This window comes from Sminthopsis crassicaudata, chromosome 5, assembly GCF_048593235.1.
Source record: "Sminthopsis crassicaudata isolate SCR6 chromosome 5, ASM4859323v1, whole genome shotgun sequence".
NCBI classification, from domain to species: Eukaryota; Metazoa; Chordata; class Mammalia; order Dasyuromorphia; family Dasyuridae; genus Sminthopsis; species Sminthopsis crassicaudata.
The window spans coordinates 211,225,941-211,248,299 of record NC_133621.1 but is presented as its reverse complement, the minus strand read 5'-3'; the positions used below and the strand labels follow the sequence as shown (position 1 = coordinate 211,248,299).

At 45.7% G+C, this 22,359-nt stretch overlaps 1 protein-coding gene across 2 annotated transcripts in view; it reads right to left on the bottom strand.

Annotated features, from left to right (window-relative positions):
* Positions 1–3,508: 3,508 nt before the first annotated feature.
* The window catches only part of PPM1H (protein phosphatase, Mg2+/Mn2+ dependent 1H), a 304,307-nt gene continuing 285,456 nt past the window's right edge, over positions 3,509–22,359 (bottom strand). The window contains exons 9-10 of one of the 2 annotated variants that reach the window (XM_074269761.1): positions 22,095–22,246; positions 3,509–7,276 (exon numbers count right to left, since the gene is read on the bottom strand). In XM_074269761.1, the coding sequence (XP_074125862.1) occupies positions 7,129–7,276; positions 22,095–22,246 (300 nt within the window). In that variant the 3' untranslated portion in view covers positions 3,509–7,128. Of the gene's footprint in view, positions 7,277–18,893; positions 20,905–22,094; positions 22,247–22,359 lie in introns of those variants that run through there. The other variant, XM_074269760.1, reaches the window with a different exon arrangement.

Genomic DNA, 22,359 nt, shown 5'->3' with positions numbered 1-22,359 from the left:
TGAGCTTTACAATCAACTCTGGGAAGTAGGTGCTTTTATGCCCAACATACAGATGAGGAAATGGAGGTGGACGATGAACAATGTAGGCTCGGTAAGTGACTGAGGCTGCATTTGAACTTGGGCCTTCTTGATCGGAGGTGCTACTTTTTGCCTACTATACCATCTAGCTACCTCTGCTCTTACAAAGCTTTTGTGGTTTTCAGATTAAACCTATCATTCCAGTCTGTGAGAATTCTTATAGATCCTAATTCTGTTACTTTATTTTTTAAATTAAGCTTTTTATTTTCAAAACATATACATGGACAATTTTTCAACATTAACTCTTGCAACCCTTGTGTTCCAATCCCCCCCCTTCCCCGTCCCCTTCCCTAGATAGCAAGTAATCTGATCTATGTTAAATCCAATATATGCATATATTTATACAATTAACTTGCTGCACAAGAAAAAGCTAATTCTGTTATTTTAGATCATCTATGTTTGAATTTTGGTTATTGATGAAGTCATTTACAATCTCAATCTGTTCTATCTGTAAAATGGGGATAAATATTTGAATTTCTGGTACTAATGGCCACTTCACCTTTTAGAAGCTTCGGTTTTCTTCTCTGTAAAACGGGATATTTACCCTGTTTGTGAGAATCAAACAGCATGAAGTATCTGCGCACGCCCTATATGTCATTCTTAGCTTGGTCCTTTTTGGGGGGGAGGGCTGCTGCCCACTGCTGATGAGTCTGCCTCACAGTTACACAAGGTCACATTTACCACCCAGGGTTATTGAGAGGAAAAGTGTTTTGTGAACTTTAAACGAGTTACAAATAAGGGACATATGGGATTTGTAGAAGTCGGCTTCAGAGGGGAAATGTGGCACAGCGGGATATCATGAACCCCTAGAATCAAATCAAAGCTTTCCTCATCAACAGCTGGCACGGAGTGCTTGGTTTGGGGGTTTTGGCAGCCTCAGTGTGGGTCCCCTCCCTCCCTGGCAGCTGCTGGTGGTCTCCGGGCAGGCCTTCCTCCTGGAACCGCCTCATGGGCAAGTTTTCGGGGATCCTGGGAAGGAACCGTTTACGATCGCCTTTCCCTGCTTCAGGCTGGCCGGGCTGCCTCCGCACTAGGTAACAGTCGCGGTATTTCCACCTTGGGCCACAGTGACGCACACCGAAGAGCTCCAAGCCGAGCCCGAGTCCTGCTCGGCAGAGCCACAAAGCAGCTTGGGGATGGAAGACCCAGTCTGGGCTGACAGCGGTGGGTGAGATGTATCGAGTGAGCAGCAGGGCTTTTTTTTCCTCTAGGATTCTAATTACAGAAAAGCAATTAAAAAAGGCAGACTAATTGCTAGGATACCTAATTCACTCTTTGGGCTGTCATTTAGTTAATGGAAGAGACTGTGATGGCAATAAGCGGGGATCCTGAAAGGTGGGAGGAGAGGATGTCCCAAGGAACGCATGCGCGCCAACGTCTGGGACGGCTCGGACGAGGGCTGGCGCCTCCGACGTGGTTCCCTGTTTCGTGACCTTTTTGACTCATTGCACTGAAAGGATTCCCAGCCCTCAGTTTGGGTTACGACACATTTCCAGCGTCCTCAGCTTTCACCACTTCTCAGTATCCAATATCTCCTGAGGTCAGCTAGGAAATCCCACGGGGCAAGGCAACCACACCATCACAAGGAATGAGGGCATCTGTTCACAGGCTTGCAGCTAGAAGGTCTCTGAGGGTCAAGAGGCTTCATTCTGCAGATAGGGAAAAGGGGACCCAGAGAAACGACTCCTGGGTCAGTCGCGAGAACGCTGGCAGAAAAGACAGGTTTTAACTGGAGCTCCTTTGTTTTCACGTCCACAGAAGCGCATCTCAGAGAAATCTGCGAAATAATTGTTTATGGACTTGAGAAGTGGTATTAAGGCAGCTAAACGGGGCAGTGGACGTGAGCATTGGGCCTGGAGTCACAAAGTTTCCTTTGGTGAATCAAACCCAGCCTCAGACACTAGTTACATAACTATGGACAAGTCACTTAACCCTTTTTGCCTTGGTTTCCCCATCTGTAAAATGAGTGGAAAAAGAAATGGCAAACACTGTATTTCTGCCAACAAATCCCGAATGGGGGCATGAAGAGCTGGAATTGACTGAAATGACTGAGGTGGGGGTGGAATCTGACATGTTAAGGAGCACTCTATGTTTCATAGTTTAGAGCGTTCTAGTCTTTTTTATAGATTAGGCAACCGAAGCCAGAGAGGCTGGGGTCATGTCTAGTCCTTTGCAAATGCTAACTCGTAATAAAAACACTGTGGTTCATGGACCATGCAGGTTGCTATCACTTCCATTTTTTGATGAAAAAAAATAAGGCCTTACCGAGTTGACTCAAAATTTTGAGAATACAATTGATAAATGGTCAAAGGATATGGACAATTTTCAGATGAAGAAATTAAAACCATTTATAGTCATATAAAAAAAATGCTGTCCCTATTGATGAGAGAAATGCAAATTAAGACAACTCTGAGGTACTACCTCACACCTCTCAGATTGGCTAAGATGACAGGGAAAGATAATGCAGAATGTTGGACAGGATGTGGAAAATAGGGACACTGATGCATTGTTGGTGGAATTGTGAATGGATCCAGGCATTCTGGAGAGTGATTTGGACCTATGCTCAAAACGTTATCAAACTGTGCATACCCTTTGACCCAGCAGTGCTGCTATTGGGTCTGTATCCCAAAGAGATCTTAGAGGAGGGAAAGGAACCTGTGCCAGGATGTTTGTGGCAGCTCTTTTTAGTGGCCAGAAACTGAGTGGATGCTTATGGATTGGAGAATAACTGAATAAATTGTGTTATATGAATGTTATGGAATATTATTGTTTAAGAAACTATCAGGAAGGAGACTTACATGACCTGATGTTAAGTTTAATGAGCAGAACCAGATCATTGTCCATGACGACGACTACAAGATGATTACCTCAGAGGGACGCGGCTTTCTTCAACAATGAGGTGATTCAGGCCCATTCTAAGAGACTTGTGATGTAGAGAAGTTCTGTGGCTCACAACATAGTATTTTTACTTTGCGTTTTGTTGTGTACTTAAGCCTGTCAAGGAGCCACCAATCCTCGAATCCCAGAATTTCTGTTCTATCATCAGCAAGAATCAAACAACCCCCTCTCTCTCTTACCTGAGAATGTCCCTTTGCCACTATTTCAGTCTCCAAATCTGGCTTCTAGGTGTACATTTTTAAGGGTACAGCCTCTCCGGACACTTGTGTATTTTCTGCAGGCTTAGAATACTGGTTTTATTTTCTCATTTTTGCATTTGCTTTACAGTCAAAGGAAGTATTTAAATACCTGTCGTACTAGAGCATGGAGAACTTTCTCCAGTTGGGTGATCTCAAACTGATGATCCAGGCTTTGGGATCGCAAAGAAGCCCCCTCAATGACCCTGGAGCACTCTTTCCCTCAGAGGCTAGAAAACTGAGGCAATTGTAAGTCAGGATAGTCAGAGACAAAAAACTCAGCCTTGATGAAGATATCCTATGTACACATATATAATCTTTTTATTTTAAAATGTCAATGAGCATATACATTTCTCCTTAGCTTCTCCCTTGGGACATTGCACTTCAAGTTTTCAAAACACACACAATAAATCCTTTGTACTAAATAGTTTTTGTTTGGGTGGAGGTGCCTTACAAACGCCAACACAGTTGAAAAAAGCAGAAAAGTATATTGTTCTGGAAACCATTTTCTGATTCTTCTCCCTCTTCGTTGTGCAAGGCTCCTTGTGGGAGAAAAAAGACCCAAAACGATCACACAGCCTTGAAAATGTCATTCCATTTACTGGACCCCAGAATGAATCAAAAAAATAGCAACAAAAAAAGGGGACTGGAAAAGAGTAACCCTCAAAAAGTCCCTGAAAATAGAAATAACAAAACCCCCCAAACAGACCTCGACAAACACAAAGTATTTATGGAAGGATAAAAAGGGTGGAGGTCCCGGAGGCTCCTCGTCCTTCAAGTACGTCACAGGTAGAAATCGGCAGCACAAGTACAGTCTCATTTGGTCGCTGTCTACGTGGTAGCTACATAAACACATCTTCCTCTACAACAAAGGGAAAACAAAGAGTAAAGCTATTTACACAAGAGCACGTGGCGGGGCCTTGCGTGGGACATCCGTCCGTCTGCATGCCGGGTCACCGGCCCCACGGCCAGGCCGGGGAGCGACCCCCCAGGGTGTTTCGTGCTCTCACTTTTCCAGTGTAGAACTCTGTCCGGTGGCCCGAGGCCTTCTGCATTTTTAAAGTTTTAGGTGGGGTCAGCCTGGCTCCTCTTTGTGAAAATCTCACTGCTCTCTCTCTCCCTGTCCTGTAAGGGGCTGCTTATGTGAAAAAAAAATCCCATTAAGGCTTTATTATTATTCACTGGGGGAAAGAGTATAGAGCTGCTTGGGAAGCCGAAGAGGAGACTGTGTACCTGGTGATGTAAGCCGCCTCCTCTGATTAATAAGAGCCTGACTGAATGGAGGGGAAAGGCTGCGAGAAACCGAGATTTAATAGCAACTTATCATCAAACAGACCCTTCTCAGAGGGTCCCAGCATTGGAACCCAAGCCAGCGGTTCTGACATCCCTCTCCGCTGCCACAAATAAAGCTGGGATGGAGGGTAGCCCGGAAGCCGAGGGAAGGAAGGGGGGCGTCAGGAGGGAGAGCTCTAAAGCCTCAAATGGAAATGGTCCCACAGCTTCCCCTGCCTCCGTCCCCCCAGATGCCAGTGAGCAGAGCGGCGGAGAAAGCTCAGGGCCGCTTCCCCCTTATCCCGGAGGGATCTCACTGCAGCCAGCCCAGGCCGAGTGTGCCGGGGGTCCTGGATCCGGAGGGGAAGGACGGGCTTGTGGGCGCTTTCCCCCAGCAGGCCCTTTCAGGAAAACGGTGTCGACAAAACACTAGCTCTGGTCGGGGCCAGAGAATGGAGAGGGGCGTCTGAGTTAGACAAGCTGGGGGGACTCACTTAGAAAGACAAGACACAAAGAACCCCACACCCGGGACAACTGGAATGACCTAATTGGGAAATGAAAAGGGAGATTTCCTCTGGGATGGCTACAAGGAGATCTGGCTCAGAGACAGACACCTAAGACTCGACGGCATCCTAGTTAGTGGGATCTGGAGCCTTCTGGGCTCGGGGTGTGGTCAGGGCCCAAGGGCGACGGGCTGGCGGTCTGGGCGAGGAAGGCAGGGCGATGGCCACCAGATCATCTCTGTCCCTTCTGGTTCATCCCCCGGGGGCCCAGCGTCTGACGTGTGGGAACAAGGGGCTTGTGCTGCTCCTCCCTACAGGGCACTGGCTCTCCCCAGGGCTAGTGAGCGGGATTTCTGAAACAGACCAGGGAAAACTCCAGGGGTAGGAAGTGGGCGTCCAGGGGCCCGGCCTCCGGCCGTGCTGTCCGCTCCTGAGACCTAAACTAGAGGGGGCCGAGCCAGGAAGTCTGGCTGCAGGGACAGGAAGACTCCAGACACCCACAAAGAGAGGGCGCGGGGGAAGGGAGGAAGGGGTGAAAGGGGCGGCTTTCTGCATTACCATTCAGCCCAGGAAAGGAAGGCAAGGCAGAAAAAGGGAACGGTCTCTCCGAGCCTGCAGGGCACCTGCATTTCCTCGTCTGCGGCACGGCGTGCCACACGGAAACCACACTGGCGAAAGCAGGCCCCGCCCCGCCTCCGCGACCGGCGTCAGACACAGGGGAAGGAAGTGGGGACCTCGATGGGGCAGGCGGCACAGCCGGGGCTGGGCGCAAACACCCGGCAGCCCCTCGGTCCTGAGAGGCCCCTTGGCGGGCGACCAGCGGTCAGACCACGGAGTAGTTCCTGAGTAGAGAAGGCTCCGAGCTGATCTCAGCGCCTCCAGGACTGCGGGAGACGCGGCGGGCGGGGGAGACGCGGCCCACTTCTCCAGGGGAAGGGATTCAAACGTGTGGGAAACGTGGGGTGGTAGCGGGCGTATTTCACAGTCCCACGACCCCCTCCTTCTCTCCCCGGCCCAGGGGGAGCCGCAAGCTTGGCGAGGACGCCCTGAGCCTCCGGGCCCTGGATCCAGGTCCCACAGAACAAAGCACCGCATCGCCCGGCAGTCACAGGAGACTTACTTCATTTTGGGGTAAAAAGTGGCCGGGTGGGATGGGGGTCATGAAAGCGGGGAGCTTTGGTGTGTGAACAGCCATGTGAAATCATATCTAGGGCCGAGGGAAGGAAGCAGGCGGTACTGGGGGGAGAGACTGGGAGCGCCAGTGGGTCCGAGGGGCGCGCTTGGGGGAAGAGCCACAGCCTGGGAAGGGGTCTCCTTAAAGGAGGCATGGCCAATGCAAGAAGCTTCCAGACACCCCGGCCTGCTAAATACTGCTTCAAATAGGTCTCCATATACACAGTGACCCCTTAACAGGACGGGTGATAGGAGGAGAGAGGGAGGCCGCCATTCAACGAATGGAAATCCCTATTTCCTGAGTCGGGCCCTGACAGGAAAGATCAATGAGGATAATGGCGGGCACCGGGAAGGTGGAAAGAGAAAATGAGCCCAGACGACACAACTGGTGTTCTGTCACCCAGGACCCTGTTCCACGTGGCCGCTGCAAAACGCTTCCTCCACGCGGAGCCGCGATCTTCCATCCCTGTGAGGCGGGCCTGGGACGCAAGGCCTGCAAAACCCCCCAAAGGCCGGCCCCCAGCCCTCCCTAACAAGCGCCAGGCTGACGCCGGCACCCACGCCGGCGTCCCCTCCCGTGACCTGACCTCCTCGGTTCTCGGGGGAGCCGTCAGCCTGACCGGGCCGACCCTTCCAGCTGGGCCGTACCCCAAGAGGCTCCCGCCGCTCTGGAACAAAATAAATACTCAGCGGCCCGAGGGGCAGCCGCAGCCCGGGCGGCTGTCAGAAGGGAGCAGAGACCCGGGGCACACGGAGAAGCCTTTGCACTGGCTCTTGCCGCGTGCCCAAGTCCCACGGAGACAGGAGAAGGCAGAACCCAAGGGATACCTGAAGCGTTGTAGAATAGAGGCATGGGGGGCCCTGCCCCGCCAACGGCGACCTCCTCCCCCCGCCGGCGCGGACCTCCGCAAAGCGAGGGCCCACTCTCTCCTCCAGTAACCCTCCCAGTCCCTGGGCCGTCGACAGTCTCAGGAGAGCTTGTTCCCGTGTATTAACGGAATGACGTAGACGGAAATGTCGTCTCCCGAGCCCAGACGGTCGTTGGATATCCGCCAGCCTCTGTCCTTCAGCACGCCTCGGGCGCGTATGACCAGGTCCTGGGCTGCCAGCGTGTACCTGGGCAGGGTGAAGCGGGAACACAGTCAGTCAACGGGCACTTATGAAGCACTTACTGTATGCCGGGCACTGAGCCAAGCAAGGAAAATGGGAATACCAAGAGAGGTGAAAATGTCATCTATGGGCATTTATGAAGCACTTACTGTATGCTGGGCCCTGGGCCAAGCAAGGAAAATGGGAATACCAAGAGAGGTGAAAAGGTTGTCCCCTGCCTTCAGAGAACTCACATTATCTTTGAAAAACTGTCCACACGAGATACAGGGAGCACTGAGGGGAAAGGAGAAGATGGAGCACTTTCAGGATTTGGGGATCAGAAGGGGCCAGACAGCGTGGGGTTGTACAAACCCCATCCGGACCATGGGAATTCTGGGTAATCTGTAACGTGGAGACTGGTCTCAGCTGACGTTTCTCACTCCTCCCCTGCAGTTGTGTTTTTACCAGGTCTTGCTTATAGTCACTGATTCCCACATAACTGAATTCCCATAGAAACCATACAAGGAAACACAAAACAGAGACCCAGGAGATGGACTTTTAGGCCCTCTGCCTGGCTGGTTTGAGGCCGGACAGTTTCTTTTCTGGGCCTGGGCCCATGGGCCAGTGCTTAGTTTCATGGCTCAATTAAAATACATCTGCTGTTAGTTGTCGTTTCAAAAATGACAACTGTGCTGGCGCCCCGTTAGTCAGGGTTAACCTCCTTTTTGGATGCCGGGGCACTGTCCCCTTCTCAGAAAGTGTCAGAGAGAATCCACAGACTTACAAAGGGAACCAGCTGCGTCGGAGCAGTCACCAACATTTTTAAAAATCCTTTCGTGGATCCGAGGTCCGGGAGAGGTGGGTAACCGAATCAGAATCCTTGTCGCTGGGAATGCTCAGAACTCATCCCCAACGAGACCTTCTCTTTGGGGATGGTTAGATCTAATCTTCCTTGAGGAGACTCGATCTTAAATGAGCTGAAGTTGAAGAAAAGGATTCTGATTCTTTTATTCCCTCCTGCCTTCCCCCAAAACACCAAAAACAAAAACAAAAAAGCAATTTTTTAAAAGTTCACATGAAACAAACCAAATAAGTGATCTGATAGGTTCTGAACCAGATTTAAAATTACTTACTGTAGTTAGGTTTACAAACATTTACCTAGGAATCACTCTGATAATTTCTGGTAATGATCTTATCAGTCCCCTGAGCCCCGCCAAAGCATTTGGGGGTCACTGCCTTTAGGATGACGCTGGGCAGTATCTTCTTCTAAATTTAACAGTGGGATTCCTTATTTTCTCTTTTAGACATTAAAAAAAAGTTAAAACGTGGCCTGTGTTAAAAATAAATATAAAATTGAAAAGCACAGTAACACTAATACCTAATTAGAACTTTTTTTCCCCCAATTTATAATACTACCTGTAAAACCAAACAACTTTGAATTCTAATTCACATAATGACCAATAATAATTCCAGAATATCCTACGTGCTTCCTGATGAGAGATTACAAATTGAGGAGATGGAATGAGATCATTTGTTTTTTTGGGGGGTGGGGTGAGGGAATGTGGCTAACATGGAATTTTGTTTTGCTTGATTATGCATATTTAATGAGCGCCGTGTCAGCACTGGACTGGGGCAGTGGATAGAATACCAAGTTTGAAGGCAGGAAAACTTGAGTTCAAATGCAGCCTCAGTGATCCTTCAGGCAAAACACTTGTCCTGTTTGTTTCAATTTCCCCAAATTATTCCCAAATGAGAATACTAATCCCACCTACTTTCCTGGGTAAAATGAAATAATAACTGTAAAGGGCTTAATGAAGTGACTGGCATACAGTTAGTGTTATATAAGTGCTGGCTATTTATTATATTTGTTTAAAAAAAGGTATTTTTTTAAAAATTCAATGGTGGGATAAGGAGTGGGAAACAGAGAAAATTGACTTTTGCTAATTGAAAAAGATAAAATTTAATTTAGCATTAAAAAGATACCCACATTTCAAAAAATCAATTTCAAATTCCTTTCCAGAATGGTTAGCCCAATTCACAGCTGTAACAATAGTATATTAGCACCTCTGCCTTTCTTAAAAGACTCCAATGCTGATTTTTTCATTTCTGGCAATTTGCTGGGTGTGAGGGAAAACTTCAGAATTGTTTTAATTTGCATTTTTCTTGAAGTGACTTAGAATAATTTTTCATATAGTTGTCGATACTTGGCGATTTATATCTTTTAACCACTGATGAATGGTAATTGGTCTTATATATACGTACATACATGCATACACATATGTATATACACAAATATATATTTTAGATAAATGTACAAAATATATAATTTTGAATATACACATACACACACATATATATATATTCCCTATAAATCTCAGATATTCTGCACTCTTACAAAAGATGTCTTTACAACACCTACCAATTAATTTTAATTTTGTCCTCCAGAGCCAAACAGAACCATTGTAATTTCCCTATACTGAAGGCAGTTCCTCCCCAATCTCCTTATCTTTTTCAAACTAAAATATCTTTTGTTTGTTTTTTTTAAACTAATCTTCACAGAGCCTAATCCTGAGGTCTGTCCTGGATATCTAACCTCGGCACTTCTGTAAATGTGGTGCCTAGAATTAAAGACATTATTTCAGATGCACAAAATGCAACGTCTCTGAGAACAAGGACTGTTTTGTTTGTGGCTCCATCCCACACACTGGCAGGGTCAGCCACACAGTGGGCACTTCATAAATGATTGCTGATGCTCAGATTAGTGCAGATTCCCCTGAAGGCTACTTCTGTCTGAAGATCAGAGTTAAGTGCCTCATCACATGTTCAGAGAAGCATTTTGCCACAACTCCCCCTTATATTTGGGTTTAGGGGGGAAAATGTCAACCAAAAAATAATAAAATAATGAAATGGCAAACCCTTCTAGTAACTTTGTCAAGAAAACCCCAAATGGAACAACAACAAGAAAAACTCCCCTAGACGCTGTCTGGGAAGATGACATGCAACTATTAATGGCTACTTTTGGGATGCAGAATCCAACTAATTTCAAATACCAGATGCACACCTTTCTTTTTGATTAAAGCTATTTATTTTTAAAACATATGCATAAATAATTTTCATCATTTACTTTTGCAAAACTTTGTGTTCCAAAATTTTTTTTCCTTCCCTTTTTCCACTTGCTCCCCTGCATGGCAAATAATCCAATAGGTACACATCTTTCTAGTCATTAAATGCTTCCCTAAAATTGAGGCCAACTGTATTCCCCAGATTTACCACTTTCATAAATGTCCAAAAAGTAAAAGAGGGTGCTTTGTTACTGACAGGACCATGCTGGTTTTTACTAGATATTTCTTTTTACTATTTGTTTAAATTATACGAGGATTCTTAACTTGGGTCCTGGAACTGGTTTTCAAAATATTTTGCTGTCATTCAATATAATTGGATTCCTTCATAATCCCATGTGTTTTGTTTTATGTATTTTAAAACATTATACTGAATGGGGGGGTCTGTGAATCTCTCCAGACCCCCTGATTAATAAGTATGTTCTAGAATTTTGCCAGGATTTGAAGTTAAGCTCTTTGACCTATGGTTTTCCAACCCCATTAATTCTGTTTTTTTAATAAAAGTTTTCTATAATAAATGAATAACAAAGCATTTTGTTTAAAACAAAAAGCATTTTTACCTCTTTCCCAAATCATTTAAATATGGTTCCATTTATGAATAAAAATCAACTTTCTAATACTATATTTTTTAAAAGTATGAGTAATTTTAGATAGTTTCTGAATCAATATGCTGTTTTCTCTCTTTACCTCTCCCATCCATGTGCCTTTAGAAATGTGTTATTTAGACCCTGAATAAAAGGGTAGTGTATGGAGGTTTTCAATTTCTTTTTGAAGATACTTTCCATGTAGGGTAAGAGTGTGCGTGAGAATGGGAGGCATTTCCTACTGAGTGGATTCTGGAAGCACACACTAGAAAACATTAATATCTCTTTTCTGAATACAGTTCTCTAAGGGACAAGGATCACCCTGTAGGTTGCCTTAAAATAGTTGTCTTCCAGGTCCTTAACAGTCCTTAACAGGAGGACTGGGGTTGGGGTCTTGGTTTTAGGGATGGCGCAATGGGGTGGGGGACAAAGCCCAAACTGGTTTCCCAGCATGTAGTTCAGGTCACCCACATGGCATCCGGTGAACGGATCCTGAGTAAGAAGCAACCTCCAATGAGGACACTTAATTGTAACCCTGGCCCTAAACCAGCCTGAGAGACAGACATACCGGACCGCTCTTCTCCCGGGCAAACCCCACGGTTCTGTTTGGCTGGTCCATCCCCTTCCTCTGCAAGACACTATGTGGAATACTGGGGCCTGTAGGGAAGCCATCACTTCCCCTCCACTACTATCATCCTCTGTGGCTCATTACTATAAAAGTTTACTTGCCTGTGACGATTGGTTATGTTCAAGAGTGCTCTAAATGGTGCTGTTTTTGAGTCGATTCGATAAGCATTTACTGCGTACCTCCTGTGCACAAGACACTGTGTTAGACTTTGGAGACACAAAGTAGCACACGCCCGGGAGACAGTCGCCGCCCACCAAGAACTCGGGCTCTGCTGTGACGCACAGTGCAGACAGGTAAGGGCGCCCGACCATGCGGATGCTGCAGACTGACAGTCAGGGAGGGGCAACTCAGACACTGTGCACTTTAATCACTTCCTCATTATCCCCTCTCTTCTTTCTACCTCCAAACAGCCATGGATTTGAGAAGTTCACCATTCCAATCCCAGAGCTATTTCGTGGAACTTTATACATTATAAATTGATCAATGCTTTGAGAGTGCTTAAAATTGAATAGATTAGTACTTGGCAAGAACAAGAATTCTCTTTTTACAAGGCCTACCTTAATAGATAAGATGGAATAGGCAGATGTTTCTGTAAGTAAGAGGGCTTTTTACTTGGGGGGGTTGGGATCTGGAGTGGGGGCAGAACCTAGCCAATATATACCTTTCCCAGATGTAAAGTCTGCTTTTTCCCCCCTTTGGGGAATTAAATAATAAAATATGACCACACCCACAAAAAAGTACAGCAGTAAGAGAAATCTGAGCAGATCCTGAAAAGGAATGGGGAAATAATTTAGCCAGATCCCGGAGAGGAGCAGAGACTCAGCTGCTGCGCCTGGCCCTGACCGTGGTGGGGTGGGAGAAGGGGGCGGCGGATCCTGGGAGTTGTAGATGAATAGCAGTTGTGGGCCCATTATTGACCGCGTTTATTCACTAATGCAGCGATTTCAGATTCAGCTGTCAGGACGGCATCAGAGAACTGCTGAAGTAGTTGTAAAGCATCTACTTTCTCCTAATGAGGAGTCTGACCGGAATGCAACTTTTGTATTTTGAGAACATTCTTCTTCTCCGGCTGAAGCTTTCAATATTGATCAGCAAAGCTCTGCAGAATGGAGTAGCTGCCGAGGCGGGAATGGGCTTGGCAAACCTCATGTGGCTTGGCCGACAGCCTTCCCTGGGCTGGGGGGAGGAGGAGAAAGGGAAAACGGCAAAGGAAGCCAGATGGAAGGCTGGGAGTCGGGTTAGGGAGCCACGCTGGTAAGCCTGGCCGACAGGGAAAGCAGCAGCTTGGGGAGGGGGAGACTGGCAGCGGTGACCAGGGAATCCTTCTAGATGGATGGACAAGAAACAGCCCTCGGTCCCAGACTTACGGATAAAGGGTGCAGATGGGTTATCTCCCATTGTAAATTTTAACTGGCCTAGCATCAATCAACAAGCATTTCCTTTGTGCCTGACACTGGGTGAAGCACTGGGGATGTCCTCAGAAAGAGTGAAACGATCCCAACTCACGGGGGCAGCGGCCTTGAAGTCCACGTCAACCCCTGCCTCAGACATTTACCAGCTGTGTGTCTGGGCAGGTCAAAAGTAAGCACTTTCAGCCTTAGTTTCCTTAACTGTAAAAAGGGCGTGGTAATAAGAATAATATTTCACAGGTATGCTGAGACTCAGATGAATAATATATGTAAAACACTTTGAAAACCTCAAAAGCACTACAAAGAGGTTAGCTTAAGATATATGAATGCAACAGAATAATACTATGATATATATGAAGATAGGGAATGATTTTTAGAAAAAACTGGGAAGATTTGTATTATCTAATGCAGAATAACGTGAGCAAAACCAGAAAAATCTATACTGTGACAACATTGCAAAAAAGACAAATTTAAAAGACTTAAAATCTCTATAAGGATCAAGCACAGTTCTGGAGGACTTCATGTTATCCATCTCCTTACAGAGAAGGGTTGGGCCTAAATATGTGGAATGAGATATATTTATGGATGTAGCCAACATGGGAATTTGTTTCGCGACTGCTTTTCTGTTACAAGAGGCTTTTCCTTTCCCTTTTTTCTCTTCTTCTTCTTCTTCTTTTTTTTTTTTTTGTGGGAGAAGGAATAAGAATAGAGAACATAAATGCTTGGCAATTGAAAAAAATTAGCAATTGTTTTTATTCTTACCACTACTACTACCACCACCACCTGCTCTTCTTCTTCTTCCTCCTTTTCCTCTTTCTCTTCCTTCCTCATCATCACCGCCATCTTCGCTGTCGTTGTCTTCCTCGTGTTTGTTGTCTTTGTCACCGTCCCCATCATCTTCCTTGTCTTTGTTGTCTTCCTCATCTTTGCCATCATCTTCCTCATCCTTGCCATCATCTTCCTCATCCGTTGTCTTCTTTACCTTTGGCATGATGATCTTCCTCATTTTCACCATCATCTTCCTCATCCATTGTCTTCTTCAGCTTTGCCGTCATCTCCTTCCTCATCTTTGCCATCATCTTCCGGTGGGTCGTCTTCATCTTCGTCTTCCTCGTCTTCCCTGTCGTCTTCTCCATGTTTGTCATTGCCTTTGTCTTCTCTTTTTTCCTCCTCCCCCTCCCATCACATAATTCCCCCCCCCCCCCACCACCACATGGTTATTCACTCCTCTCTTCTTCCTCTTCCAGCATGATTATCATTAACTAACTAGAACGTTAGTAGACTCCGGCACCCCCCTCCACATAACTCTGCCTTAGGCTCTGTGGCTGATGGGTACAGATTTCAGATTGCCTTTTTGACCGCACAGGATATAGAATAAGGAACAGAAAGCAGAGAATTAGTGGACTGAATCTCTCTGAATGCCCTGTAGGAATACAGTTGGGAAAGTGCAGGGACTTACATTTTTTACAAATAGACATTTTGGATTTAAAGCAGGAGGAATCACCCTCTAGATTCTGGAAGGATATGGGGGTGATCACAAGGAGTGGCCTCTTCTCACAGATGGCAGGAAACCTGGCAATGCCTTCTCCGAGAGCTGCCCCATGTAACGACTGCTTCTTCCTGTAGCATTTCCTATCCTAGCCCAAGAAATGGAAGCCGGAGAACGGCTGCTCCTGTCCTCAGTTCATGAGTTGTAAGGTTAGTATTGGAGGGGGAGAGGAAGGAGGAGAGGTCCCATTAGCATTCTTGGTTAGTCTTACAGTTCTCCGGGATGGTGTTTTTAGTCTGAAATTCCCCAAAGCATTGTTTCAGTAAGAGAAAGTCAGGCAGGATGTTGTAAAGCTTGAGCTTTTTTTTTTCCCCAAGGGGGAGAAGAAGTAGGAGGGAGAGAAAATAAATGCTTGTTAATTGAAAAAAAATTAATTAAGAAAGTCAAGCAAACCGTTTTCTTAACAGGCTTGTCATCCAGCACTGACCAAGCTCTGCAAAACGTTCTGATGTTCCAACAAAATAGCAAAGGAAAGTGGGGGATGTCCACTGCCGAAAGGGTCCCAGCAAAAACTGACCAGTTTACGTCTCCTATGCTCCATCAGCTGGTGCTAAGTTACTTGAAAGAAACAAATCTATTCATCAAACACCAGATCCCACACTAATGAGTTTGTTCTAAAACTTGTAATAGCCAGCAAGAAAAACCACAAATAAACTCTCCTTTTGCTTTTAGAGCTCAGTCTCTGGAAAACCATATGGCCCTGCCAGTAAACAGTTCAGCCCAAGGGTTTAATAAAAGGAGATTTCATTTCCTTTGCCAAAATAAATGGAATGCTATAGAGGTTTTGAAAGGCAAGATTTAATGATGATATCCACTACCTGGCATGGTAGGTGTTTTCATGTCAAACTTGTGCTAATTGAGTCCTTCCTTAGGAAGGTACCTGTACTTCTGGGATAGGAGGTGGAGACGGGATAAACCTCTGCCTGCAGGATGCTTCCTTGACACTGACCTGCGATGTAGCCGAGCTCAGGGGCCCTTCTTCTTTGACTATCTCACTGAGTGACTTCTTAGGATCTGGGGCTAACATAAACCTGCCCCTTCCTCCCGCCTCCAGGCCCCCTGCTCACTCCCAACATCCCCAGCTCCCTGGGGGGGCTTCTGCTCCCACAGCATCTTCAGGCCTGCCCTTGGCGGCCCCCTCTCTCACTCCTCTCCTCACTATGTTGTGTGGTTGAGCGGCCCATTTTGTGATGCTGTGGAGGAGAGAGGGAGCGGCCTCTGCCAGCCGGGTGATCTCCACTTCAGGGCAAACTCCAAGATGGAAGGGGGAAAGCCCAGCCAGGGCCCAGCTCATGCTCACAAGGTAGCCTTCACACTGCTGTCGAGGTAGCTTCCCAAAGCACTGGCACTATTAAGCTGTATTGGAGCTGGCCAGCTCGTATGGCCCAGTTCCCATCCCATTTCTGCCTGAGAGGGCACTGTGAAGGTCAAAGTGCTACAAATGCATCTTTATGCTAATGATCCCTTCACCTGGTGATCCACCCCAGCTAGGGAGATGCTGCTTTGCATTCCCTCTTGGTAAGAATGTCACCCAAAGAAAACAATGCCTGTAATTTGTTCTCCAATCTTTTATCATTCCTAGCCCCCTCCCCTTATCAGATTCTCAGCTGTCATAATACTTGTTAGTGGGCTACTCATTTCTGCAGGGAAAAATTGAGGTACAACTAACAAAAGTGACAGGCAAGAGGGAAGAGAGAGAGGAGAGAGAGAGAGAGAAAGAGAGAGAGAGAGAGAGAGAGAGAGAGAGAGAGAGAGAGAGAGAGAGAGAGAGAGAGAGAGAGAGAGAGGGAGAGAGAGAGAAAGAGAGGAGAGAGAGAGAGAGAGGAGGAGGAGGGGGAGAGGGGGGAAGAGACAGAAAGACAGACAGAGAGAAACAAAACACACACATACACACAAAGAAAGAGAGAGAAGGCAGACAAGAAAGAAAAAGAGAGGAGACAGAGAAAGAGAGAAGAAAGAAACAGAGGGAGAGATGGGACACAGAGAGAGGAAAGAAAAACAGAAGAGAGCCAGAGAAAGAGAGACACACATCAATACAGACAGAGAGACAGACACAGAGATAGACAGACACAAAAAGAGAGACAGAGAGAGGGGGAAAAGGAGAGGAGGAAGGAAAGGAAAGGAAAGGAAGGGAGAGAAGGAAAAAAAGGGAGAGAGAAGAGAAAAAATGAAAAGAATGGGAAGGGAGGGAAATGGGAAGAGAAATAGAGGGGAAGGAAAAGGAAAAAAGAAAGAGGGGGGAGAGAAGAGGGAGAGCGAGAGCAAAAGAGAGACATTGAAAGCAAGAAGACTGGGGTTCTTTTCCCTGCAGTTACCAGTCCTGGCGACTCTCTGGCCCTCTTCTGGGGGGGAAGGAGGGAGGGAGGCTTTGGAGGACTCTGGGCAGCCCTTTGGCCTCTGAGCATCCCCGGGAATTTTCTGCCACCCAGAGAGGCCTCGGAGCCGAGCTCATTGTTCTTGGGCACAAAGGGCTGAGCGAGCCCCTGGGATGACCAACCAAGTAGAAAGGCATGTTGGGGTGGAGGGGGAGAGGAGGGAGGAGAAGTTGGTCTCTTTGCCGATGAGACCTAACGTGTGACTTTCCTTAGGGGGAGTGGGGCTGGTCCGGGCAGCTGTCACATGTTGCTCTGCAAGCCTGGACTGAGGCACGGCCAGAAAAGGGAGGCCGGCCCCCCTCCTGCTTTCCCCAGTCATTCCTTCACAAAGGTCATTGCAGGAGACGAACAGGCAATCTACTCCTTCCCAGCAGCCGCCGCCGGGTTCTCTGGAGTCAGAGGGGGCCCCGATGGAAGGGCCCTGGGGCATGAGGATAAGCAGCTTGGAGCGTGTATCAGACACGTTTACAATGTTATATTAATTCAGTCTTCGAGAGTTTCACACACACATCAGCAGGCCCAGGACAGAGAAGCTGGGCAGGCCTCTGCTTTGAAGTGCACTTTCCTGATTACTTGGGGGAGCAACGCCAGCTCTCTGGCCCTCAGTTTCTTCCTCTAAAACCGAGATGGGTCTAGCTTTCTCTCAGGTTCCTTCCAGCTTCAAAATCTATGAAGCTATTTATCGGCAGGTTTCCTCTTATTCCTGGATTATAGAACTCTATCTCCCAAGTGTCACCAATACCAGAGTCTCCTGTTTTTTAATGAGTGTATGGTGAACAAACTCTTGCCGAGGAAGAATTGGGGGAGAAGAGGGAGCTGGGGACCTTTAGTATTCAGAACCATAATGAAAAGGGGTTACGCGTTCATTTCCTCCCTGCAGCAGCAATCCTTTTTAATTCCCCCTCCCCCTAACTCCCACACTGAGAGCTGGACTGTCTTTTAGGACCTTTGCCCTTTCTGCCTCCTTCTCCCTGTTTTTTAGTCCAGGTGAAAATATTCTTAGTTTGATTCTGTTTGTCCAAGTCAAACTGAATCCTGTTTTTCTGAAGTTCCAGCTTTTGAAGTTAATTTCTTCCTTTTCCTCCTCCTTTACCTGCTCTTTGTGCCCTGGAGGTAGAAGTCATTGCTAGACCAGTTTTTTCTTAAAAAGCACAGAAGCAGTGCTCAAGGACTGATTGGTGCGGCCCACGGAGAGTCAGAGGATCAAAGACCACCACCAGCGCCCCGTTCTGAGCAGATCTCCTTCTGGGTGCAGACGGGAGTCTCGCTGAACCAGAGCTGTATCCTCATGGAGAATCCTCTCCGTGCTGGGATGGAGGATCAGTGTCTCATTCCATTCCAATTCTGATCCTGAATTATTACTGTCCCAGTCTGAATTGAGCCTGGCTCCTGCCCTTCACCTTCTCCCTTTCCTTTTCTTGTCCAAAAACCAGACTTACAGTCTTCACTCATTTTTCCCCTTTAATCTGCTGTACACTTCCTTCTCTGGATGCTAGGTATCCTCAATTTCATCTCTGTGACTTTTTTTCGACAGAACTCCTGTCACAGAGAACCCCTAGGCCCCCCACGACCCACACCGAGACATCACTGTGGCTTCCTAGGCTGGCCGGATCTTTACTAGCTGATTTGTTGCTATGGAGAAGAGTCCTGATGAATAAGGGCAGGTACACAGCCAAACTGCCAACAAATATTACTCGTAAAAGAGGGCTGGTGTCATTTGGCTCTTAGAATTCTCGGTTTCTTGACTCTGACCTTTTGTGTTCATAAATGCAGAAAAGACTGCAGCTCATATCAACATGAGAAAGGTGGCAACATAATAATAGGCAGAAAAATATTTAACAGGCAAAAAAGAACGATGTGCTAATCGAATCTCTGGACAAGGAGGAACCGGAGGTCATCCTGGAAGATGGTGATCTACCATATTGTTTTTTTTCTCTCTAATTAATTCTCTTTGTATAATATTAATAATAATAAAATATAAAATATAAACCCCCTATTTTCTATTATAGACATAATAATAAAAACAAATAATCAAACAGCTATAATGGAAACTCTTAGCATTTAACAAAGTAGAATCAATAAATCAGCTGATAACAAAAGACTTTTGTTCCATTTTTCTTTCAGATTTGTCAAAAGTACTGCTTCTTGGGGACAGCTAGGTGGCGCAGTGGATAGAGCACCAGCCTTGAATTCAGGAGGACCCGAGTTCGAATCTATCTCAGACACTTAACACTTCCTAGCTGTGTGACCCTGGGCAAGTCACTTAACCCTAGCCTCAGGGGAAAAAAAAAAAAAAAAAGTACTGCTTCTTGTAACTGATTTTTTGCCCCCCTTGTTTTTGTATTTGGTTTCAACATGGAAGCATGGAGCTGCAGTTGTCCTATTAATATGTGTGTGTGCATGGGTAAATACACACACCTAACTTATAAAGCATTAATGTTTTAACAGTGTCTTTTCTCTGGTATTTAACTTCTGCTGACTCCCTAGAATCAGGCATGTTGTTTTGTTCCCCCAAAGATATCAAAGGCCTAGAATAGAGGCAATAACCCTTTGTTAATCAAAGCAAAATATCCCTTGGTTTATCATGAGCAAGAGAGGGGACCCTCTGGCCCTGAACCTGATGAGGGATGCTTTATTTTTCAGGAAGATTTTTCTTCTTCTTCAAGGTATATATCTCTGATGGTTTTATTGTTATTGCTCTGTTTGAACAATCAAAAATGTCTTCATTTTTCTTTGCTATTACTGAATTTTGTCCTTTGCTTTATGATTACTATGAAATTTAAGTCGGAAGCTGCCTGGGCAGAGAGGGAATTCTGATTAGCAGAATGAACTCTGCCAGTCTCTGAATCTATCTCCCAGAGGAAATGCTACTGCATTAATAAATTGTCCTTGGCAATCTCTGGCTAACATACAGTGAAGAGAGTTTTTCTTTCACATAAATAGAGTTGCAATCCCCTGTACCCATCTCTGTTCAATGTTCTGTTTAGGTCTTTCCATGTTTTCTTAAATTTTTTCACACTTAAAATTTTGCATGAAACAATAATTACATTCTGTTACATTAACATACCATACTCTTTTTGTATTTTCCACTTTGGGGACATGTTAATTCATAGGAACATAGGTTTAACCCTGGAAGGGGTCTCCAAGTTCACTGGCTCCAAACTTCTCATTTTATAGATAAAGAAACCTGCACAGGGAATCTGAATTTAGGTTTTCCTGATTCTAAACTCACTATTTTTATTACAAATAGAACAGAGAAGAGTGTTTTTGTACAAATGGACGATTTTCCTTTTCTAAAATAAAGTCTTAAGAGATGAAATCACTGGGTCAAAATGTTTGCTGAGGTACAGCATACTGCCATATTCTTCCTCAAAAAGTCTGCACCTCTACACCCTCACCAGCAAGACACAGACTTCTTCACAGGCTTGTTAACAGTAGATTCTACATGCTATTTTAGAGTGGATTTGAAAAAAAAAGGTTTTGTTGATGACTTTTGTCTTTATCAATGACCATCCCCCCTTTCCATAAACCTCCCTTGTAATAAAGAAAAACGATTAAAGCAAAAATGTCTTATATGGACACCTTGTCCATTAATGTATGGGGGTAAAGAGCTGAAAAAGGGACCCTTGGATTTATGAGGTTTTCTTTGCTCGCTTGATGAAAATTTAAAATGTTAAGTGGTAGTCAAAGAGTTTTAAGCTCTTAAAGTGTGAAGATGTGCTTACATTTTACTATTTCTTTAAAACAGGGAGCTCCTTAACCTTTTTTGTGTCTTAGGCTTCTGACTGGCAGACTGATGAAGCCCATTCTCTGAATGTTGTAAACACTCTAAAGAATCAGCTGAGACAGAAAGGATGCTCTCCAGAATTCCACAGGGTAGAGGAGGCATTTCTTTCTCGTCCCCATTCCTCCAAAGTAGCATCTGGTGGAGAGGAATCCAGTGAATTGGCCAGGATTAGCTGGGAGATGAGATAGTCCTGGCAGAAGAGCACTGAAATTCAGAGAGGCCAGCTGAGTAACTTATCCAGAACAAACAGTCTAGAAGAGAACAGTATGATTTGCGTTGGGACCTCTGCAGCCCTGCAGGTGGGATCTGTATTGGATGCATGTACTCCCTAAGCATGGGCTTCTCTACTAGTCTGTGGGCTCTGTGCATTTGAAGTAATATAAGCCCTAAGTGTGCGGAAGGAATGTTGTGTTTTTATTATTTGTATTTATTTTTCATTTCAGTAAATACCTTTGTTTTGAGCTGTGTCAACTAGCCTATTACTGAAAGTGAAACTAGCTGTGGGGGCTCATGAGCTTTTAGGAGGGCAGACCCATAGAGCCCCTTGTATCTGGGATAGCTGCTCTCTGAGGGACCCAAACCTGTCAATTCATATTGGGGAGGGAGTCAAAGAGAGGGTACCAATTATATTCTGGTTACCTTTCTGCTATTAGGAAGGAGTATGCCTTTTCTCTAGGACCTCCATTGGTCTTTCTATTACTCAAAGTTCAACCCCTTTCTGTAATTTTTTTTACTGTGGGTCTAAAAAAAGATCCCAAAGAAATATCACCAGGCCGGGTTAAGGATAATGAAGGGGCAGTTCAAGTTATCACTACTGATAAAGGCAAAAGGATGAGCTATTACTGTTCTGACTAGTGGGCAATGAGGACACAAAAACTCTCCTCGAATAAGAGATGCCCCTGATAGACCCGAAAAGGCATAAATACTTATAGATCTTAGGTTTATCTTAAGACATACTCTTAGCTGCCTGGAGGAACGACCCTGATGAGATATCCTTTCTGAGTTATGATGTTTAACCATCCGTGTCAGGCTTTATTACTTCAATATTTCAAGGATCTGAGCTTTGGTTGGGGAGGGTGTTCCACCTCTAATGCATATAACAACTCCCTCAGCACTTTAAAAGACTGTCTTGCTAAGGTTATGTGGCTGGAAAAGAAATCATTTACCTGGTGGCCAGCCCTCTGGCAATAAACATTTTTATACTTAGTTAAGCTGGACCTCAGATGACAAACTCACAGTCTATAACTGGGCACATAACTATAGGTTTCCTAGAGTGTCCGTATGATCTTGAGCAAAGAAAAGTTTTTATTAACTTCAACCACCACCACCATGTTTTGGCTACCCTCAGGGCCGCTGGACGGCCAACCCCTAAAACCATAGTCAAAAACACAAACCTGTGGGGGTCATCAGGATCACAGTTAGGAAGAAATTGTGTGATTGCTTCAGCCACTTCTTCATTCACTAAAACATCCCAGAGTCCATCGGTGGCTAAAATCAGCACGTCATCTGCCCCGTGCTCATACTGTGTGAGATCATAGACTCTCACCTGCAACCATAAGCAGAGAGGGGATTATGATGGAGGACCCGTAAGGAACTTGCCCTTGAAGCCCTCGCTGGGCGACCTCCACAGCTCTGCCAGCTTGCATAGCTTTGCTCTCT